General features: G+C 46.9%; 1 protein-coding gene across 1 annotated transcript in view; it reads right to left on the bottom strand.

Annotated features, from left to right (window-relative positions):
* Positions 1–17,239, bottom strand: part of COMMD5 (COMM domain containing 5) — a 33,771-nt gene extending 16,532 nt beyond the window's left edge. Inside the window, exons 1-4 of the mRNA XM_045031135.1 lie at positions 17,011–17,239; positions 11,699–11,859; positions 10,131–10,159; positions 3,925–3,975 (exon numbers count right to left, since the gene is read on the bottom strand). Of these exons, the coding sequence (XP_044887070.1) occupies positions 3,925–3,975; positions 10,131–10,159; positions 11,699–11,859; positions 17,011–17,179 (410 nt within the window). The 5' untranslated portion in view covers positions 17,180–17,239. The remainder of the gene's footprint in view (positions 1–3,924; positions 3,976–10,130; positions 10,160–11,698; positions 11,860–17,010) is intronic.
* Between the last annotated feature and the right edge of the window lie 1,495 nt (positions 17,240–18,734).

Below are 18,734 nucleotides of genomic sequence, written 5' to 3'. Positions count from 1 at the left end.
AGTATCATCAAATCACCTGGATTGAATTCTCAAGTCAATTTTACAATCAGGCTGGATGACTGAACTCGATCTAAGAAAGTTTCTAACAATTACAGCACAGCATACGGCATGGCACATGTGGTTAGACTGTCAATGAAGCATGTTAATGAATATGTTCTGTACAATGTAAGTTATAGAAAACTTAATGATGATGAATAATCTCAGCAGTGTAGGACTGGAAGGGACTTCAATAGGTCATCTAGTCCAGACCCCAAGGCAGGACTAAGTAACAACTAGACCATTCCTGATAAATGTTTGTCTAACCCAGTGGTGGCCAACCCACGGCCAGCAGGCCGCATGCAGCCCAATTAGTACACAGCCGTGGCCCAGGTGTGTGCTAAAAAATATCCGGGTCCCAGCTGCCTGGCCCTGCGTGTGGCAGGGTCCGGGTCTGGGTCCTGGCTGCCCGCCCCCCACTGGTCTAACCTGTTCTTAAAAATCTCCAATGAAGGGATTCCACAACCTTACTAGACAATTTGTTCCAGTGCTTAACCATCCTAGCAGGAAGCTTTTCCTAATGTCCAACCTACACCTCCCTTGCTGCAATTTAGGTTCATTGTGTCTTGTCCTATCCTCAGAGGTTAAGGAGAACATTTTTTCACCCTCCTCATGACAACCTTTTATGTATTTGAAGAGTGTTGTCATGTTCCCTCTCAGTCTTCTGGTCTCCAAACCAAACAAACCCAGTTTTTTTCAATCTTTCCTGATAGGTCATGTTTTGTAGACCTTTAATCATTTTTGTTGCTCTCCTAACTTTCTCCAATTTGTCCATATCTTTCCTGAAATGTGGCGCCCAGAACTGGGAGTAAATAGAAAAATTGTTTCTTGTGTCTTGCTTACAACACTCCTGCTAATACATCCCAGAATGATGTTTGCTTTTTTTGCAGTAGTATTACACAGTTGACTCATATGTAGCTTGTGACTGACAATAACCCCCACATTCCTTTCCACAGTACTTCTTCCTGGACAGTCATTTCCCATTCTGTATGTGTGGAATTTGATTCTTCCTTCCTAAGTGAATTCTTTGCATTTGTCCTTATTGAATTTCATCCCATTTACTACAGACCATTTCTTCCATTTGTTCAGATCATTTTGAATTTTAATCCTATCCTCCAAAGCACTTGCAACCGCTCTCAGCTTGGTATCATCTGCAAACTTTATAAGTGTACTCTGTATGCCATTATCTAAATCACTGAAGAAGATATTGAACAGAACCGGACCCAAGGGATCCCTGAGGGATCCCACTCAATAAGCTTTTCCAGCTTGACTGTGAGCTACTGATAACTACTCTCTGGCAACGATTTTCCAGCACCCACCTTATAGTAGCTCCATCTAGGTTGTATTTCCCCAGTTTGTTTATGAGAATATCATGCGAGATAGTATCAAAAGCCAAGATATACCACATTTAACACTTCCCCCTACCCATAAGGCTTGTTACCCTGTCAAAGATAGCTGTTATGTTAGTTTGACATGATTTCTACTTGACAAATTCATGTTGACTGTTACTTATTACCTTATTATCTTCTAGGTGTTTGTTTGCTTGATTATTTGCTCCATTATCTTACCAGGTACTAAAGTTAAACTGACAAGTATGTAATTCCCCAGGGTTGTCCTTTTCCCCCTTTTTATAGATGGCCACTATAGTTGCCCTTTTTCAATCCTCTGGAATCTCTCCCATCTTCCATGAGTTTTCAAAGATAATGGCTCAGATATCTCCTCATTCAGCTCCTTGAGTGAGTATTAGGATGTATTTCATCAGGCCATGCCAACTTGAAGACATCTAACCCGTGTAAGTAATTTTTAACTTGTTCTTTAGCCTCAGATCTTGCCTCATTTTCACGGGAATTCTCTACATTAGATGTCTGATCGTTACTAATCTTTTTGGTGAAAACGAACAAAAAAGGCATTTAGGACTTCTGCGATTTCCACATTTCCTCTTACTGTCTTTCCCCCCTCAGTGGGTAACAGGCCTACCCTGTCCTTGGTCTTCCTTTTGATTCTAATGTATCTGTAAAATGTTTTCTTTTTACCCTTTGTGTCTCTAGCTAGTTTAATCTTATTTTGTGCCTTGGCCTTACTAATTTTGTCCCTACATGCTTGACTGAATTTTGGCTGTACATACATAATATCTAACTCTTACATAGCATTTCCATCTGTTGGTGAAAGTATCATGATTCCCATCTTACACATAGGGAAACTGAGGGACAAACCCAAAATCATTCTGAGTTTCCCAAAGAAACTGCTGGTCTCCACTGCACCTGACTACTACTACTGGAATTCTGTGTCACTGTGCAATGCAGAATTTGCGCAGAATTAATGTTCCCTGCATAATTTTATATTTTTATGCAAAATTTGTGATTTCCACCAAAATGCTTTCTTTTTCCAGTTTTGCGTGTTTCAAATGTATTAGTTACGTCTCTCTGCGCACATGAGCCTGAACACATCCCCTCTGCTCCCATCTATCACTGAACGCCCCAGCACTCCCGGCCTCACCTGGCATGGGGGCATGCATACCACCTCTGGAGACGAAGGGGGGTTGGCTGGCAAACTATGTACACGACCCAAGCCACACAAACACCCCCTTTCCCTCCACACACACTCTTCGCTGGGTCTCTCTTCTCCATGCTAACTGCCCGCTATCCTACAACAAAACTCACCAACACCCCCTCCCATTACAGTGGTGTCACCCAAAAACCTTACAATACACATAGAAGCTTGAACTTGGACAAGACATGACAGACCAGACACAAAACAGTCCTTTAGGACGCTAGTGCCCTCTTAGGCCAGGTCATTACAATACTTCTGTATAACCTATTTTTGTATAATATTTAATTTCACTGAAACAGAATGTAAGTGTCACCAAAATATATCACGTTCTGTATTAATATGCCTAGTAGAGAATCTATTTGCCAAAAAACATTTCCTGAATTTTTGCTGTTGTCTGTATTGTTACAGACATACTTGCTGATGGGTATTTTGAAATAAATTATCAAAAGAATTGAAACTGGTGTGATTATATTGTATTTTGACAAAATATGCAGAATTTTTAAATATTGTGTGCAGTATTTTTAATTTTTTGGTGCAGAAATCCCCAGGAATACCTGACACAATCTGGGATTTCACCACTTGCCCTCTGTTGCAGATATACTAGTTGAAATTTTCAAGGCAGTTCAAGAGATTCAGCTACATGTCCTCTATCCAAGCAGTGCAAGAACTGTGGCTAAATTCCCTGCACTGTTTTAAAAAATCTCAATCATTATTTTAATTGTCCATAGACATGCATGTATTCATCATAGAACAGTGCATAAAAGTAAATATGACCCCTGATTCATGGAGCTTACAGTGCAAATCATGTTGAGCAGAAGACGAACTACATAGACTGAAGGCTGAATCTTCATGGGGAAGGTCAGGGATTTGGGGAAAAAACAATGCATATGTTCAATACTTGAGATTATTATTAGTCGTGGGTCATTAATGAAAGTCCCCGTGACAGCAGTGTGCCTTGAGAAAGGATTTAAATGTGGCAAGAGAAGCTGCTTTCTGCACAGAGGTATACTCTTGAACAGACAGTCACTTTACACAGAATCAGAGTTGCAGGGTGAAATCCTGGACCCTACTTCATTGGGACCAGGTTATCACCCACGATCCTTTAGACCAGTGGTTTTCAACCTGTGGTCTGTGGACCCTTGTGGGTCTGCAGACTATGTCTAAGGGGCCCGCAAAAGGTTGTCGTTACCATAGAACAGTGGTTTTCAATCACATCTAAGATTTCCAAAGGGGCCAGCACCTCCACTTGAAATTTTGTAAATGAAATGAAAAAAGGTTGAAAACCGCTGCTTTAGACTTCTGATGAGAGCATGTAAATTGATTTATGAAATTACTAACCTGTTACCAAAGACCACACTGGCAAAGTCCATGATGAACTCTTCTGGTATCCTTAAAGAAAAGGTCAACAATATAAGACAAATATATAAGTGTTCTGTAACCACAGATTCACACCCTTCTCTCTCCAAGTTATGTAAACCATTATATAATTCAAAACACATAGTTTTATCAACATTTTACATTTTTTCCTCAGTTAGAACTACCATCAGATTTTAAGCAATCACTTAAGTTCAGTCAAATTGAGAGGAACACAGCCTAGCAGGATTCCACTACCTTTTATAGCAGGGGTCTTAGGAACGCCATTTCACCTTTCCCTCCTTCCTTGGATAGCCCTTTATTCTCTAAAGCAAATGGTTAGATACATCAAGTGTGAATTTCAAAGGTGCTCAGCACTGGCCTCGCTGCTCTCAGTGAAGTCAATCGGAGTTTTACCAGTGACTTTAATGGGAGCAGAATTAGACCAATGCTGGGTGCTTTGGAAAATCCCAACTAACACTTTTTGATTTTACTTCCATCTTAAAAGTTCAAGGGAAAGAGAAGGAAAAGATTTGCAAAGAATGGCACCTCAGAACAATGTGGAAATCTCTGGAATAGCTCAGAGCACTTATTAAAAAAGCCACGTTACATGGAACGTGCAATATTATTAATCATTCACATAACGCCTGAACGCACACAGCAATCGAAGATCAGAAGAGAAAAGGAAAGGTCCCTGGCCTGAACGGCTTATTGGTTATAGGTGGGATAGGAACAAACAGGAACAAAGTAAGAATTTACACAGAGTGGAGTGTGGCCATTAGATCTTGAATGCTTAATGGTAAAGGTGGATTTTAAATAGCTTCTTGAAGGGGAAGTTTAATTTACATTAGTGGGGAGGGTATTGCAGGCATATGGAAACACATGGAAGAAGGCACAGAGAGGGAAGTGGGCAAGAGGCAAAGAGGAGTGCTTTTCTGGCTGTGTGCATGTCTCCTTCTCCATGAAAGGCAATGGTCCTACAATACAAACACTGTCTGTATTATCTGGGCAAGCGTTTTACCTGAAACACGCCAGCAAGGAACAAGGTTCCATATGGCAAACAACTCTTCTTGGCTTCTCCTCTGTAAGGACTGAACAAAGGGGACGTAATGCTGCTTCTCAATGCACTGTGTTTATTGTCCCGGTGTGGATTACTCAAACACATAAGAAGTACTAATACCACCTTTGCAACTTCATTATTTTTGCAATTCAACTTATGTTTTCAGGAAACCAATAATGTGCAGACATTGTCCCTGGCTCAAGCAGCTTACATTTTAGTCCAGTCACAGAAGGAAGAGATCAGACAAACAGTGCTGAGCTAGAGACGGTGTAAGTATCCAGCAGTGATCATTTTTCAAAGGATTTGTTGAAAAGAATGTTTCAAGGAGGAATCTGTGGGAGGAGGAGCAGGCTGTGAGGACACCCTTATCCAGTGTTATTGGACCACGCGCTGACCAGTGCTACAAAACTACTAAGGGTATGGCTACACTTACGGTTTGCAGCGCTGGTCATCCAGCTGTGTAGGAGCAGCGCTGGTGTGTGGCCACACTCACAGCTACCAGCACTGGTGTGTGGCCACATTTGCAGTATTAGCAGCGCTGTTGGGAGTGCTGCATTATGGGCAGCTATCCCAGCATTCAAGTGCAACAACGTGCTTTTCAAAAGAGGGGGGTGGAGGGTGGTGTACTGTGACAGGGAGCGGGGAAGATAGAGTGGATTTTTGGAGCCAACACTGTGTGTTAGCTTCCTGGATTGGAAAAATCACAAAATGTTCATGAGCCCTTAGTCTTAACTCTTAATTGCAAACAGCCTGCCTCCAACACGGACTCCCCGCTGTTTCACTCACTCCCTGTGGTGTACTGTGACAGGGAGCGGGGAAGAGAGAGATTGGAAAAATCACAAAATGTTTGCGAACCCTGCATCCAACGCTGTTTCCCCTGCCTCTCATTTGATCGTTCACAGCCAGGTACAGATAGCTCCTGTTTGCTGTGATCAGTGTTTGTTTTTTTAGATAAGCAGTTCAACGGAGCTCCGATCGGCTCCGTTCTGTTTCATTCACTCTCCCTGCCTGCCTCTCATTTGATTGTTTACAGCCAGGTACAGATGATCACAGCAAACAGGAGCTTTGTTTGTTCGGAGCTCCCGATCGGAGCTCGTTCACAACAAAACAAAGAGAGGCTGCATAACAAAACAAAGAGAGTAATTTATAAAAGCATTCTGGGATACACCTTATACCCTGGAGGCCAATCACAGCGCTGGTGTGTGGCCACACTTGATGACCAGCGCTGCAGCACCAGCGCTGGAATCCTTATTCCCCATGCCGAGTGAGGTGTACGGCCAGCGCTGCAGCCAGGGAGTTGCAGCGCTGGAAGTGCCCTGCAGGTGTGGCCACTTACTAATTGCAGCGCTGGTGGAGGCTTTCCAGCGCTGCAAATCGCCAGTGTAGCCATACCCTAAGTATGCAGAGAAAAATATTCCTGGCAGTGGTCACAGACTCACTCCCACTGGTTCAGCAGCTTCTGTTTTGCTAAATGAAAGGTGAATCTGAGAGACTGCTATTCTCTCTGCTGACGAAAATGTATGCCTGGAGATAACCTGCCTGTTGTGATACTGGATGACAACTAGAGAGACAATCAACAGTGATGTAATCAATCCTAACTGGGTTTGCCCTCCCTGCCTCCTTTTCCACTAGATCTATTGAGGCAGGGTAAGGAACTAAAGACCATAAAAGCGGCTGAGAGTTTATTTGGGTTTTAGACCCCATTGGGAGCTGGGCTTCTGAGTGTTAAAGACAAGCACACTTCTGTGAGCTGCTTTCAGGTAAACCTGCAGCTTTGGGGCAAGTAATTCAGACCCTGGGTCTGTGTTGGAGCAGAGGGGTGTGTCTGGCTCAGCAAGACAGTGCTGGGGCCCCGAGCTGGCAGGGAAAGCAGGGGCAGAGATAGTCTTCACATGTCAGGTGGCAGCTCCCAAGGGGGGGTTCTATGATCCAACCTGTCACAGGACCCACTTGGTGGAAGGAGCCCAGACAACTTTTCCCCCCCTCCCCCTGTGTTTGCTCCCTGGCACAGGGTGATGCTGGTCAGAAATACTGCCACACGGCTAGTGGGTTTTGCTGCCCTCACCTTTCCCCATCCCCTGCCCCAGGGGTAGCAGATGGTGATGGACGGGGACCATTCACTCCTCTCAGAATTTCCTACCCCTGTGAAATCTCAGTGTAAAATATGAATGAAAAAGATTATTCTAATTTAGAAAATGTTATTACTGTAACAGTGTACCTATTGGGTTTCCGGGAAGTGGGTGGGCGGAAGCCTTAAAGGATCCCCCCTCCCCCCAAGACCTTTGCCTGTCTGAAGCCAGCCAAAACAGTTTTCAGCCTCACTGAAGGGAACGGTAAAGAGTACGGGGAAGGCGAAAGCAAGAATATGACTCAAGCCCATAACTTCTGGAGGAGAAATGACAGACAACTTGCTGACTCTCTGCTCTGGCCAAGTTCGGGTAGCATCAATAGAGAGGCTGTTGCTCAGCCAGGTACGTGCGTTCTTCACGCATGTGGTTGTGGTGCCAATAAGAAATCTTGGCCCAATGACCCACGCCAGTTGATGCACATGGAGATATTTCTTTGGTTAATTAATACATCCCTGGGGCAGCGAGTGTGTGCTTTGTCTCCAGTTCAGACATGCTGTGCAACAATATCAATGTCATTTCCCACAAGAATCACTGAGGTTGTGAAAAGAGCCAACACACCTAAAACATAACTTTCAAAATCTCTTGGTATGCCCTTGTGACCAGAAAGACACTATTTACTCATTTAAAAATCTAGCCTCAAGGTGAGCAGAGACAATGATTTAAAGAAAAAAAAAATAATTCAGAGATGAAAATGTTAGAAGACATCGCCCCTTAAATTAACCATCTTATTAGAATCTCCCAAGGGTATCAGAGGAGACTAGCAGTGTAAACTTCTAGGTCTGAGAGCAGCATGAATGTACAGGCAAGTGAACTTTTACGGCTACGCCAGCCACATTAACAGCAGCAATGAGGCATGTGTATTGTCACTCTTGTGTACTTTCCTCTTTTAATAATCCAGGCCAATCCTGTAACAAGAGTCACCTAGGCTGAGTAATGAAGACCTTCCTGTGGGAAAAGTGTTGGTAACAACATGATTAATCTATTCGTGGGAGGGGAAAAAAAAACCCACATACAAGTGTGAGGCAATGGCACTGTGGTCAAGTGGCAAGAGCAGGGGACTGAGAATCCAGGACTCCTGATTTCATTTCCAACTCTAACACTGACTTGTGCTTTGGAAAGTTTCATTTCTCAACCTCAATTTCCTCTGTACAACAGGGATAATATTTACCTACTCACAGGTGGCATGGAGGTTTTATTATTTCTTGAGTACATTAATGCACTTCTTAATGTCCGCCACAGAGAAGACAAGGCTCCTGCCTCATTCTAGGCAACCAAGTTCAGACCCAGTACACCAGATGTTAAAGGACTGGAAAGTCAAATATCCAAGTGGTGCAGATTTATTTAAACAAAATGGGTTAGTGTTGAAAGGGCTTCTTAGAAAAACGCAAAGGAGGCAGGGCAATACATTGACCTAGATGAAGAGGGAGACTGTCCCAAGCAGTAGGGGTAGCATGGAAGGTGACACAAAGATGAAATGGGACACAGTAGAAAGAGGGATGGGGTTAGGCAGGAGGCTTGGATGGAATGAGGGGATAACAGAGGTCAGCAGACCCTGCTAGCAACTAGGATGTGATTGCCAACAACCTTGAGGAAAGTAGCTTTGGTGGAATGAAAGAGGCAGAAGCCAGAATTGCGAGGAGCTAGGAGAGAATGTTTGTAAAATAATTTGAGATCCTGGCACACAAGATGCTACACAGAAGCACAAAATATTAAAACAAACAATGCAGGGTACAGGTTGCGTTTTCTCTTATTTCTCCCCATTTCTGTGTTCAGCAACAAACCAGGAAGATCACTACTATGCAGTGAAGACTAGCTTATAGTGCCTGAACTTCTATACAAAGATATTTTCTCTGGATAGACTGAAATGGATTTTGACTAAGTCTTTGTAACAAACGTTGTGCTTTGCTGGCTAATTAGCACAAGTGATCACAGCTGAACAATGCAGTAGGCTTTCATGAGTGTTATATCATTGTCCTTTCAAAGCAAAAAGTAGGACAGTTCCTCAACTTCTGAAATGTTGTCATTGTCTTAGCAAACATAACGACAACAAAATATTGCATGGCGGGTGTGTGCGCGCATGTCACATTTGTATAACCTACATTAAGGACTAAATTGTGCCATCTCCCCAATGCGTGAAATTTACTGCATGAGTTCAATGCCAAATCATATCTTATACAACGCCTGAATATTTCTCCTGGCTTCACATGACCTCATTATCCAACTATTACATGCAAATTACATCTGAACATGACCATCTCACACAGCTCAGTTGATATCATGGTAATAAGCAAAGTGATAATCAAGCTTTTTTGGGGGAGGTGGGCAACGGATGGAAGGGGTGATGCAAGGATGAAGTGGCAGGCTCTTTGTTATCTTGCATTTGAAGGATGAAGAGTTCTCTCAGCAGGTCTATGGGTGTGATGCTATATTGATCACTCTGACATTTTAAAAACAAACCTAACTTTGAACAGCTATATTTTTTTTAAAAGGTAGTGTTTGGTGAAAGCTTCTGGTCTGACAGCCCTGGAGCCTCAAAGGCTCTATCTACAGAGCAGGTACAGCCCAGACAGCAATAACACAATTTCCTTTATACCACACTCTTTGTGTGTGTCGGCCATGATCTGGAGAAAAGCTGGCTAGGGGTGTGGCTGGTTTTACCTTCATGTCCAATCCTTGGAGTCCCAAGCGTGACTGCCAATCATGGTGGTGCTTTTGTGATGGAGTTACTTGTTCACGTGGCACTGGACTGAGAACACCAGCTCATTTCACAAAGGCTGTCACTAGACAGTATCAACTTTTGGATTATACTGACCTGGGCTGGTTTTCAACTGGTGACCGAGAGGAGACCGGCTTGAGGAATTGGTAATGAGACATAGAGCTTCTCTCTCCCACAAAGAGCAATAACATTTAAAAAGTTGATTACAGCGGCCTGTTCCCCTACAAGGAAGCAGCTGTACAAAAACAGTTATAGTGAGCAATTTAGATGAAATAAATGGGCATACCTAAGTTCCTGGAGATCTTCCTTAAAAACCTACAAAGACAAGGAATGTACAATTTACATACTGTAGACCTGAAAACTGGTTCCTCATTAAAAAGATATACATTTACAAAAACTAAAATAGTGGTTACTTGCTTGTTAGGCGCACCCCCCCGCCCAAATTTTTATTCCACGCTAATAGTCCTGAGATGGCAAAATGGATGCTGGATAGGATTTCCAGACATGCCTAAGTGACTTAGGAGCATAAATCAACATTCAATGGGACGTGTGCTCCTAAATCACTTAGGTCTATCTATACTGCCCACCATTGGCAGCAGCATGTAGGGCATAGGTGGCTACCTGCTGCAGTGGAAGGCAAGCTGTGACTACCGTGTGATGTGTAGCTACATGAATCAGTGAAAGGCTCTGGCAGCAGGACTCCTAAAAATAGCAATGTAGACGGGAGAGGCACTGCTTCAGCATGTAGAGAGCTGTGTAGCATACTTACCCACTGGGTTCAGGCTTGTCTTTACTTGTCTAAGCAGTGCCTCACTACTACTTATACACTAGATAGGGGATGTGCAGTGCATGTACTCTACACACTGCTGGAAGGAGTGCACTTTGTAGATGTTCTTGTAGACACATTTAAAAACTCCACCCATTAGTTTTAAGAAAAACCTCTGTCATTCCATCTTTATTAAATAGACATGTTCTTCCTTTGGAATCGTGTTGTGGTCTCCTGAAAACACTTTAGGGGTTCTTGTTTAAACTATTAGAACAAAACAGAAGTTGCAAAAGATAAATTCTAACCACTAAAGAAACTTCATCACTGTAACAGTATGATGGGAGATCCCTTCCAACACCACCCTAAGACAGAGAAAAAGAACATCTTGACACAGAAGATGCCAGGAAGCTAAAAGCAGACATATTTAAAATAGAAAATAAAATTAGACAAAAAGGAAAAACATAAGTTAAAGTAAAGCAAAAGACAAGGGAAACAAAATAACAAAATCATATAGAACAATGGGGGGAATTGAGGCAGAGCGATTAAGTGACTTGTCCAAATGCACATAGAACGTGTAGCAGAACCAGGAACAGAACTCGGGTATCCTAACCATGCAACTATCTTTCCTCCAAGATACACATACAAGGCAAGGAAAAACAGGTGCGCAGCACAATTTCACAGGGTTTTTTCTAAACACACACACAGATAGATAGATAGAGTGGAAAAAAGTTGATGGCAAAAGAAATTACAAATTATCAAAAAAAAAGAGACTGCTACAAAATGAAGAAAAATAAAATAGACAAGCACAACCAGAATGCAAGCTGCTGAAGTAGAAAATGGATGCAAGTAAATCTTTTCCATAAATGTCTGCACAAGTATCTTGTAAATCTGTACTTCAGGTATTTTTAAAAACAGAACGACAAGATAAAAGATTAGTAGCAACAAATGCATTCCCAGCAGAGATCCTTCTACCAGTTTCACATGACCTTTTTGATGAGCGACACACCCCTGCATGGAGAAGTTTATGCAGTAATTTGCAAGTGACACAACCTTAATTTATCAAGGCACCATGCACTCCTAGTACTTACTTCTTGTTTGAAAGTCGATACGGGAAGCCGCAGGGCCTCTCTGAGGAGAGTATACATGCCAGAGATGAGGGAAGTGAGCTGCTCTTCTGACAGATCAACGCTTTCTGCAATCACCCTCACAGATTCTTTGCAATCTTTTCCTTCCAATGCACTAACAACAACTGCAAAAAAACCAACAGGATACTCCTTTAAAATGGAGAAAGTGCGATGTGTGCGTGCACATCCAAGCAAAATAATGGAAATATTTGTGTGTATGAGGAGGCTGGTGTTCCCCCCCAGTATTAATATATCACTCCATGTCTTTGTAAACACAACTGATTGTCCACCAGGTCTGTTATGCAACAATATTTTGCACATAAAGCTCGAATTGATGGAATCAGAGTTATGGTTTAAAGTGGAACTGTCAGCAGCAGTGGATGAGTTTGATTCGCTCTGGGAACTGGAAATGGGATACAAACACTTTCATCATTATGTACTGCTGGGGGAATTCTGCACCACTGCGCATGCACAGAATTTATGTTCCCCATAGAAAAATGACTTTCCGACAGGGAAGCAAAGGGAAGCCACAAGATCGGTCATGTGACCCTCCCCAGCAGTATGTTTTGGTGCCCAGGGCAGCTGGCAGAGAGGTAAATCACTGTGGGGCAGAGGGCAGGACTGGGGAAGACCCAGCTGGTTGCGCCTACCCTGCGCTGGGCTCAGCTGCTAGTCCCGGGTGGGCTGGATAGGATGGGACTTCCTCTTCCCTGCACGGCATCCAGGGCCAGGTCAACCCACCCCCAGATTTCTCCCCAGGCTCCAGGAAGCTCTGCAAACTCTCCCCACTCCCTGCACCCATCACTCCTCAGCTACAGGGGGAGGGATTACTGTATGGGGAGCTGTTCCTCCATCCGCCCAACCCCTGTGCATCCAGACTCCCTCATACCCAGACCGCCCCGCTGAGACTCAACCCCCTGCCAAGCCCCACTCCCCCTGCACTTGGACCACCCTGATGAGCTACCTGCACCCCGACCCACATTCCACTGGCCCCAACCAGCTGCATCTGGATCCCCACCCACTGAGCCCCACTCTCCCAGCATCTGGACCCCCACTGACCCCCCCCAACGGAGCTCTATCCCCCCACATCCACCCCCTCTTCCGCCGCTGAGCCTCAATCACCTTCACCTGGACCCCCCTGCAGAGTCCAATTACCACTGCACCCATAACGCCCCCAACAAGCCCCTGTGCATCCAGATCCCCCCCAGCACCCAGATCCCCTACTGAGCCACTGACACCCAAATTGCCTCACACAGAACTCTCTCAACCCACACCTGGATCCCCCAACGCTAAGCCCCTCCACACTTGGATCCTATCTTGCTGAGCCTGTCTGCCCACACCCGGTGCACCTGGCACGGAGGGGCAGGACCCTGGAGTGTTTCTGGGGCAGGCCAGGTCCTTGCGCTGTGTCTGGGTTGGGTGCCGTATTTATCCACAGAACAGATGTAATATGGGCAGTGCCAGTACAAGATTTCCCACAATGTTGGAAAATGACTCAACCCTAAAGCTGAGGAATTGTCTTTAAAGGAGAAGGGGAAGATTCCTTCTTTGCTGAAACTGCCTAAAAGAGTGTCAATTAGTACCAGTGGTGAGGATGTTTTTTCTGTTAGCGTCTGTCCAGTAAGTGCACGTCCAGACTAGAAAAGCAGGTTGTGTTTTTAGCTGGTTGTGAACAACCCTAGCAGGGGTAGGAGAATGGGAGGGGGCAGGTGGTGAGATCAAGCTAACACATTTTCAAACACAATTAATCCAATCTACCGTGAGTGCAACATCTTGTTTAAAATCACGTCAGTTACAACATATCAGCTAGTACAGTGGTCCCCAATATGGCGCCCGCCGGGGCATTTGTGCGTGCCCGCCTACTGACAAGGGAGCGCCCCGCCGCCGAGGAGCATGGCTGCTGGACAAGCAGCCGCCGAAATGCCGCCAAGGTGCGGCAACGCCAGGAAGCTTCTCGGCAGCATCTCGGCGGCTGGTCATCCAGCGCCTGCCACGCTGAAAGGTTGGGGACCACTGAGCTAGTATGTTTTAAAACAACCTGTTTTCCTCATTTGGATATGACCTAGAAATTGGACTGGTATCAACAATCAAATAGGCTACCAAGCAGCCACATGCCAACAAATGACCCAAGAAGCGAAAGGTTCCTTCTCTCATTACTGAATCCTACGAGTATTTCTCTTCAAATCCATTTCATCTATTTTACAATGTATATTACACCAGGGGTTCTTAACCCTTTTCTTTCCGAGCTCCCCCTCCCCCAACGTGCCATACAATCTCCATGGCCCAGCTGTGCCACAACAACTGTTTTTCTGCATATAAAAGCCAGAGACAGTGTTAGGGGGTAGCAAGCAGGTTAATTGTCCAGGGCCCCAAGCCACCAGGGGCCTCGTGACGCTAACTTGCTCAGACTTTGGCTTCAGCCTGGATGGCAGGGCTAGAGGCCCCAGGCTTCAGCCTCGTGTGGTGGGACTTCGGCTTTCTGTCCTGTGCCCCAGCAAGTCTAATGCTGGTCCTGCTTGGCAGACCCCCTGAAACCTGGTTGCGGCCCCCAAGGAGGCCCCAGACCTCTGGCTGAGAACCACTGTATTACACTACCCTAGAATGCCCACTGTTTAATCCAGCACGTTGTTTAGAACTGCATAGCTTTACTGGATTGACTGGAATGCTGGTAACCACATTATAGTAACATTTCCAGTTGATCCTTTTTTAAGATTGACTATTGGTAGGCAGCATGTGCAGTGGCTAGAGCACAGGGGACCTAGGTTCTCCTTCAGGCTCTGGAAGCGACACAGATGACTTCTCTGCACCTTAACGGGATAACTCTAAAAACATTAAAAATCCTTGTGAGTTAGGTAAACTAAACGCTGATTGAGATCAGTGAATAGAGCGTGCTGTACAAGTACAAACAGTGTTTTCAACATGAAACGTTTCATCACGCATCCACTGAGTCAGAGCTAACATGCCATTAGTTTATGCTGCCAGACTTACATTCAGGGGAGCTTGTAATACCTTTGGCAGGATAACCTCGAGACTCTGGTTTGTGAATTTCTACACCTTCAACTCAGGGGTTGTAGGACATTGCATATCATTTTGACATTAGCTATAATATTATATAAACAAATTCACCAAGGCTGCCAATCCTTCAATGGAATAATAGTTTGTAGGACACGTACGCTCACCATACACCAGCATGTCAGCAAGAGGAAAAGATGGGTAGAGGGAGACCTGTGCTAGCTCGGCTTATTTTGGAAAAGTTTGTTTCCTTCGGTTGTAAGCAAAAATTAACTAACAGTTTGGGAGCCAATAGAAGATTGTTTACATGCTCTAGGTACAATAGCATTTTTGAGAGACTGTTCCCCCTACAGTAGGAAGTGGGAAATGCACAATGAACTCACCATGAAATCTTTACCACTGACATTAAACCACTATGGTGTAACCCCTTTGGGGTCTAGAGAGCATGGCCCCTTTAAATCTTTTTCCCAAGGGAGAGGGGGAGAGTAAGAAGAAGGAGGGAAACTCCAGGGGGCAGGGCTGGAGCTGGAGGGAGAGTGAGGGGAAGCAGCATGGCTGGCCCTGGAGAAGGAAGCAGAGAGAACCTGCCGGAGGCCTGAGGAGGACAGGCCCGATCGGGGACAGCCCAGAACAGGAGCCAGGAGGAGTCCTGTGCCGGGGGGAATCACCCGAGAAGGACAGGCCGGAGCTGGACCCAGGATCACGGCTGCCCTCAGCTGCCTGGGGCTGTGAGTACTGGGGCTTGAGACTCTGCACTGGGAATAAGGAGGGAGGCTGTTAGCTAGTTAAGTGGGGAGGTGGCCGCTCTGTGGGGCTTTGCAGAGAGCGGCAGAAGATGGCACCGGAGGGGTTTGCTGGGGAGAGTTCACTGGCGCCGAAGACGACCAGGAGCACCCAAGACTCACCACCGCACTGGAACTTTGCTCAGGCCTCCTGAACTGTATGTGCAGACACATTGCTTAGTGTCTGCCCTTTCAGACTGTGCTACCACTGGGTCCGTGGGGCCTTGGTTTGAATGCAGCCCTGTTTTACTGCTCCCCCTATATTTCTCCTTGTTGTTTTTCTCCTCCCAGCCCTCTGTAAATAAATATCTCCCTTTGTTATATCCATTGTACTTTTCCTGTGGGTGTGTGTGTTCACTCTGGGGGGTTTGGAACAGGTGCCCCTGGGGTGGAAGGGATTTCTCCTGCTGCCTTCCTGCGCGCGCTGTCTCTTGGCCAGAGCTGCCTGCAGAGCAGACTCCATCTTGGCCACGAGGGCGCTAAAGTTACAATGGGATTTAGGGAGAAGAGGGACATGTTCCTGGTGTTACTGTGTTATCTAGTCTCCAGTCCTCCCTCAGTAATAGTGGGCTGGACAAATAAGTAAAATTGGAAGTATATCCATGACTAGCCAGTGAATCTGCCAATTTGCAATTCCATTGCCTACAATTATTACAGAGCTGCCGATCTAGTGTCAGTCACAAGGCGTTGCTCCTTTCTCACCCCAATACACTAGCACCATGAAGATTCCTAATGCAAACTAGAGCCAGACCATTAGAGCCCTGCGCAGATACAAAATTTGTTTATCCGCATCCGATACACAATCCGAAAAATAATCTGCGGATGCAGGTATCTGCGGATTTGCAGGGCTCTACAGACCATCTTAATCTAACAGCTGTCTACTTGTCCACTTCTTGGAATTCTTAGCTCTATGTTATTCAGACCCAACACTCTCAGTAACTGGTTTGAGCAGGAGACCAAGCATGTGGCTTCTGGTGCCAAAGAAAATTCAGTGTCCCAAACTGAAGTGATGTCAGTTGATTAAAGGATATGAGCAGGACCTGCCTATCCATATGGGGAGTGGGACGGTGGTGGTGGAGAGGTGCAGGACCCCAGGGGGAGCAGGACCCCTCCGCCCATTGCAGGGGTGTGTGTGCAGGCCCCCCCGGGGAGGAGCTGGGAGCCCCAGCCCATTGTGTGTGGGGTGGAGGAGCAGGAGGCCCCTGCCCGTTGGAGAGCGGGGAGCAGGAGGCCCCTGCCCGTTGGAGGGGGGGGTGCAGAACCCCCCGGGGAGGAGCAGGAGGCCCTGCCCGTTGCGGGGGGTGTGTGCAGGACCCCCGGGGAGGAGCAGGAGGCCCCTGCCCGTTGCGGGGGGGGTGCAGGACCCCCGGGAGGAGCTGGGAGCCCCTGCGCGTTGCAAGGGGGGGTGCAGGACCCCCGGGAGGAGGGTAGCGGGAGGGGGAGCAGGAGCCCGGCCCGAGGGCAGCCCGGGCCCGGCCGTACCTGTCAGCAGGCGGCGGAAGGTTTCCTGGCTCAGGCCCCGCACGCCCCTGGCCATCGCCTCCACCGGGGCGGGCAGCCGGGCCCCCAGGAAGCTGACTCTGCCCAGGCTGCTCTCGCCGTGCGCCGGGTGCGAGTAGGGCGGCGACCCCGCCTTGCCGGCTGCAGCCATGGCGGCCCGAGCGCCCGGCTCCCCGGCTCAGCCCGCAGCCACCCGCCCGCTGCGCTCCGCTCCGCTCAGCGTCCCCAGCGCGCCCCCTGCCGGGCCGAGGCGGAAGCGACCGCGCCTGGCCCGCCGCCGCCGCCGCTCGGGAAGCTGGGAGGTTGGCGCAGGGGCTGGGGGGAATTGGAGGGCTGGTGTGAAATGCTCGGGGCCCGGGCTTAGCCTGAACTAAAGCCAGGCTAATAACTCCCTGCAGAGCACAGGCCATTGCCGACGTCGTGCAGATGTTTGCAGCTGGCTGCAGCCCCCCCCCCCCCACCTGTAAACCAATTCATGGCCCTGTTTCATAGGCAGCATCTGTAACAACAGAATGACAGGCACACCACAACACCGGGAAAAGGCCCTCTCCTGGGCTTGCCCTGCAAGCTTTACCGGGATTGTAGGGAAGGAACAATATAGAAGAGAGAAAGAGAAACGAGGCAAATACGAATGAGAAAAAGAAGGCGCCCTAGAGAAGCATGATGCAGAAGAACAGAGAAAGCAGCCAAATCCATCAGCATGAAAGAAGCCTGAACAGCATGAGAGTGAAATCAATGGCAGAAACTGGTAGACACCCTATGCACCTGAGGGTGTGGAGGAGAAAGAAAGAAATACAAAAGAGTAAAAAGAAGGGGAAAGAGAAGCAGAAAAATAGACACAGGATCAAACTCACGGAGCTAGATATTAACACATGTAGCTGTCAAATAACTATTGATTCCATTCCTCTTCTCATTTCTGTTTGTGCCTCTGCACTCTAGAGCAGACCCGGCTCTCCCCTCAGAGGTAGCTGTTATTGTGTGTGGGGTGTGTGCTTCGAGGTGTGGTGTGTTGAATTATGTGTATAATGCAGTTATATGTTGCTGGGTATGTCGGATGTGTATGTGGTTGGCTCTGATAGGTGCTGCATATGGGATGTGTACAGCTGTGTGTGTTGCTGGTATAGGGTGTGTGTAGGGGGTGTTGCTGAGTGTGGTGTATATTGGATGTGTGGCTGGGACGGTGTGTGTGCATGGCTGCTGTATGCTGGGTATGGGGTGTGTGTGGCTGGTGTATGCTGGTTATGGGGTGTGTGTGGCTGGTGTATGCTGGGTATGGGCTGTGTGGATGGCTGGGGTTGCTCCTGGGTATAAATTGTGTGTGTGTGTGTTGCTGGGGGTGGGGTTTATGTGTGTGGCAGGGGGTGTTCCTGGGGATGGTGTGTGTGTGGCTGGTGTATGCTGGGTGTATTGCTGGGTATGGGGGCTGCGTGAATGGCTGGGGTTGCTTCTGGGTATAAGTTGTGTGTGTGTGTGTTGCTGGGGATGAGGGATGTGTGTGTGGCAGGGGGTGTTCCTGGGGATGGTGTGTGTGTGTGGCTGGTGTATGCTGGGTCTGGGCTGTGTGCGTGGCTGGGGTTGCTTCTGGGTATAAGTTGTGTGTGTGTTGCTGGGGATGAGGGATGTGTGTGTGGCAGGGGGTGTTCCTGGGGATGGTGTGTGGGGGTGTGCGTGGCTGGTGTATGCTGGGTACAAGCTGTGTGCGTGGC

Source organism: Mauremys mutica, chromosome 9, assembly GCF_020497125.1.
Source record: "Mauremys mutica isolate MM-2020 ecotype Southern chromosome 9, ASM2049712v1, whole genome shotgun sequence".
Lineage (NCBI taxonomy): Eukaryota > Metazoa > Chordata > Testudines > Geoemydidae > Mauremys > Mauremys mutica.
Note: the sequence above shows the minus strand (reverse complement) of the source record. Positions and strands in the feature narration are given on the sequence as shown.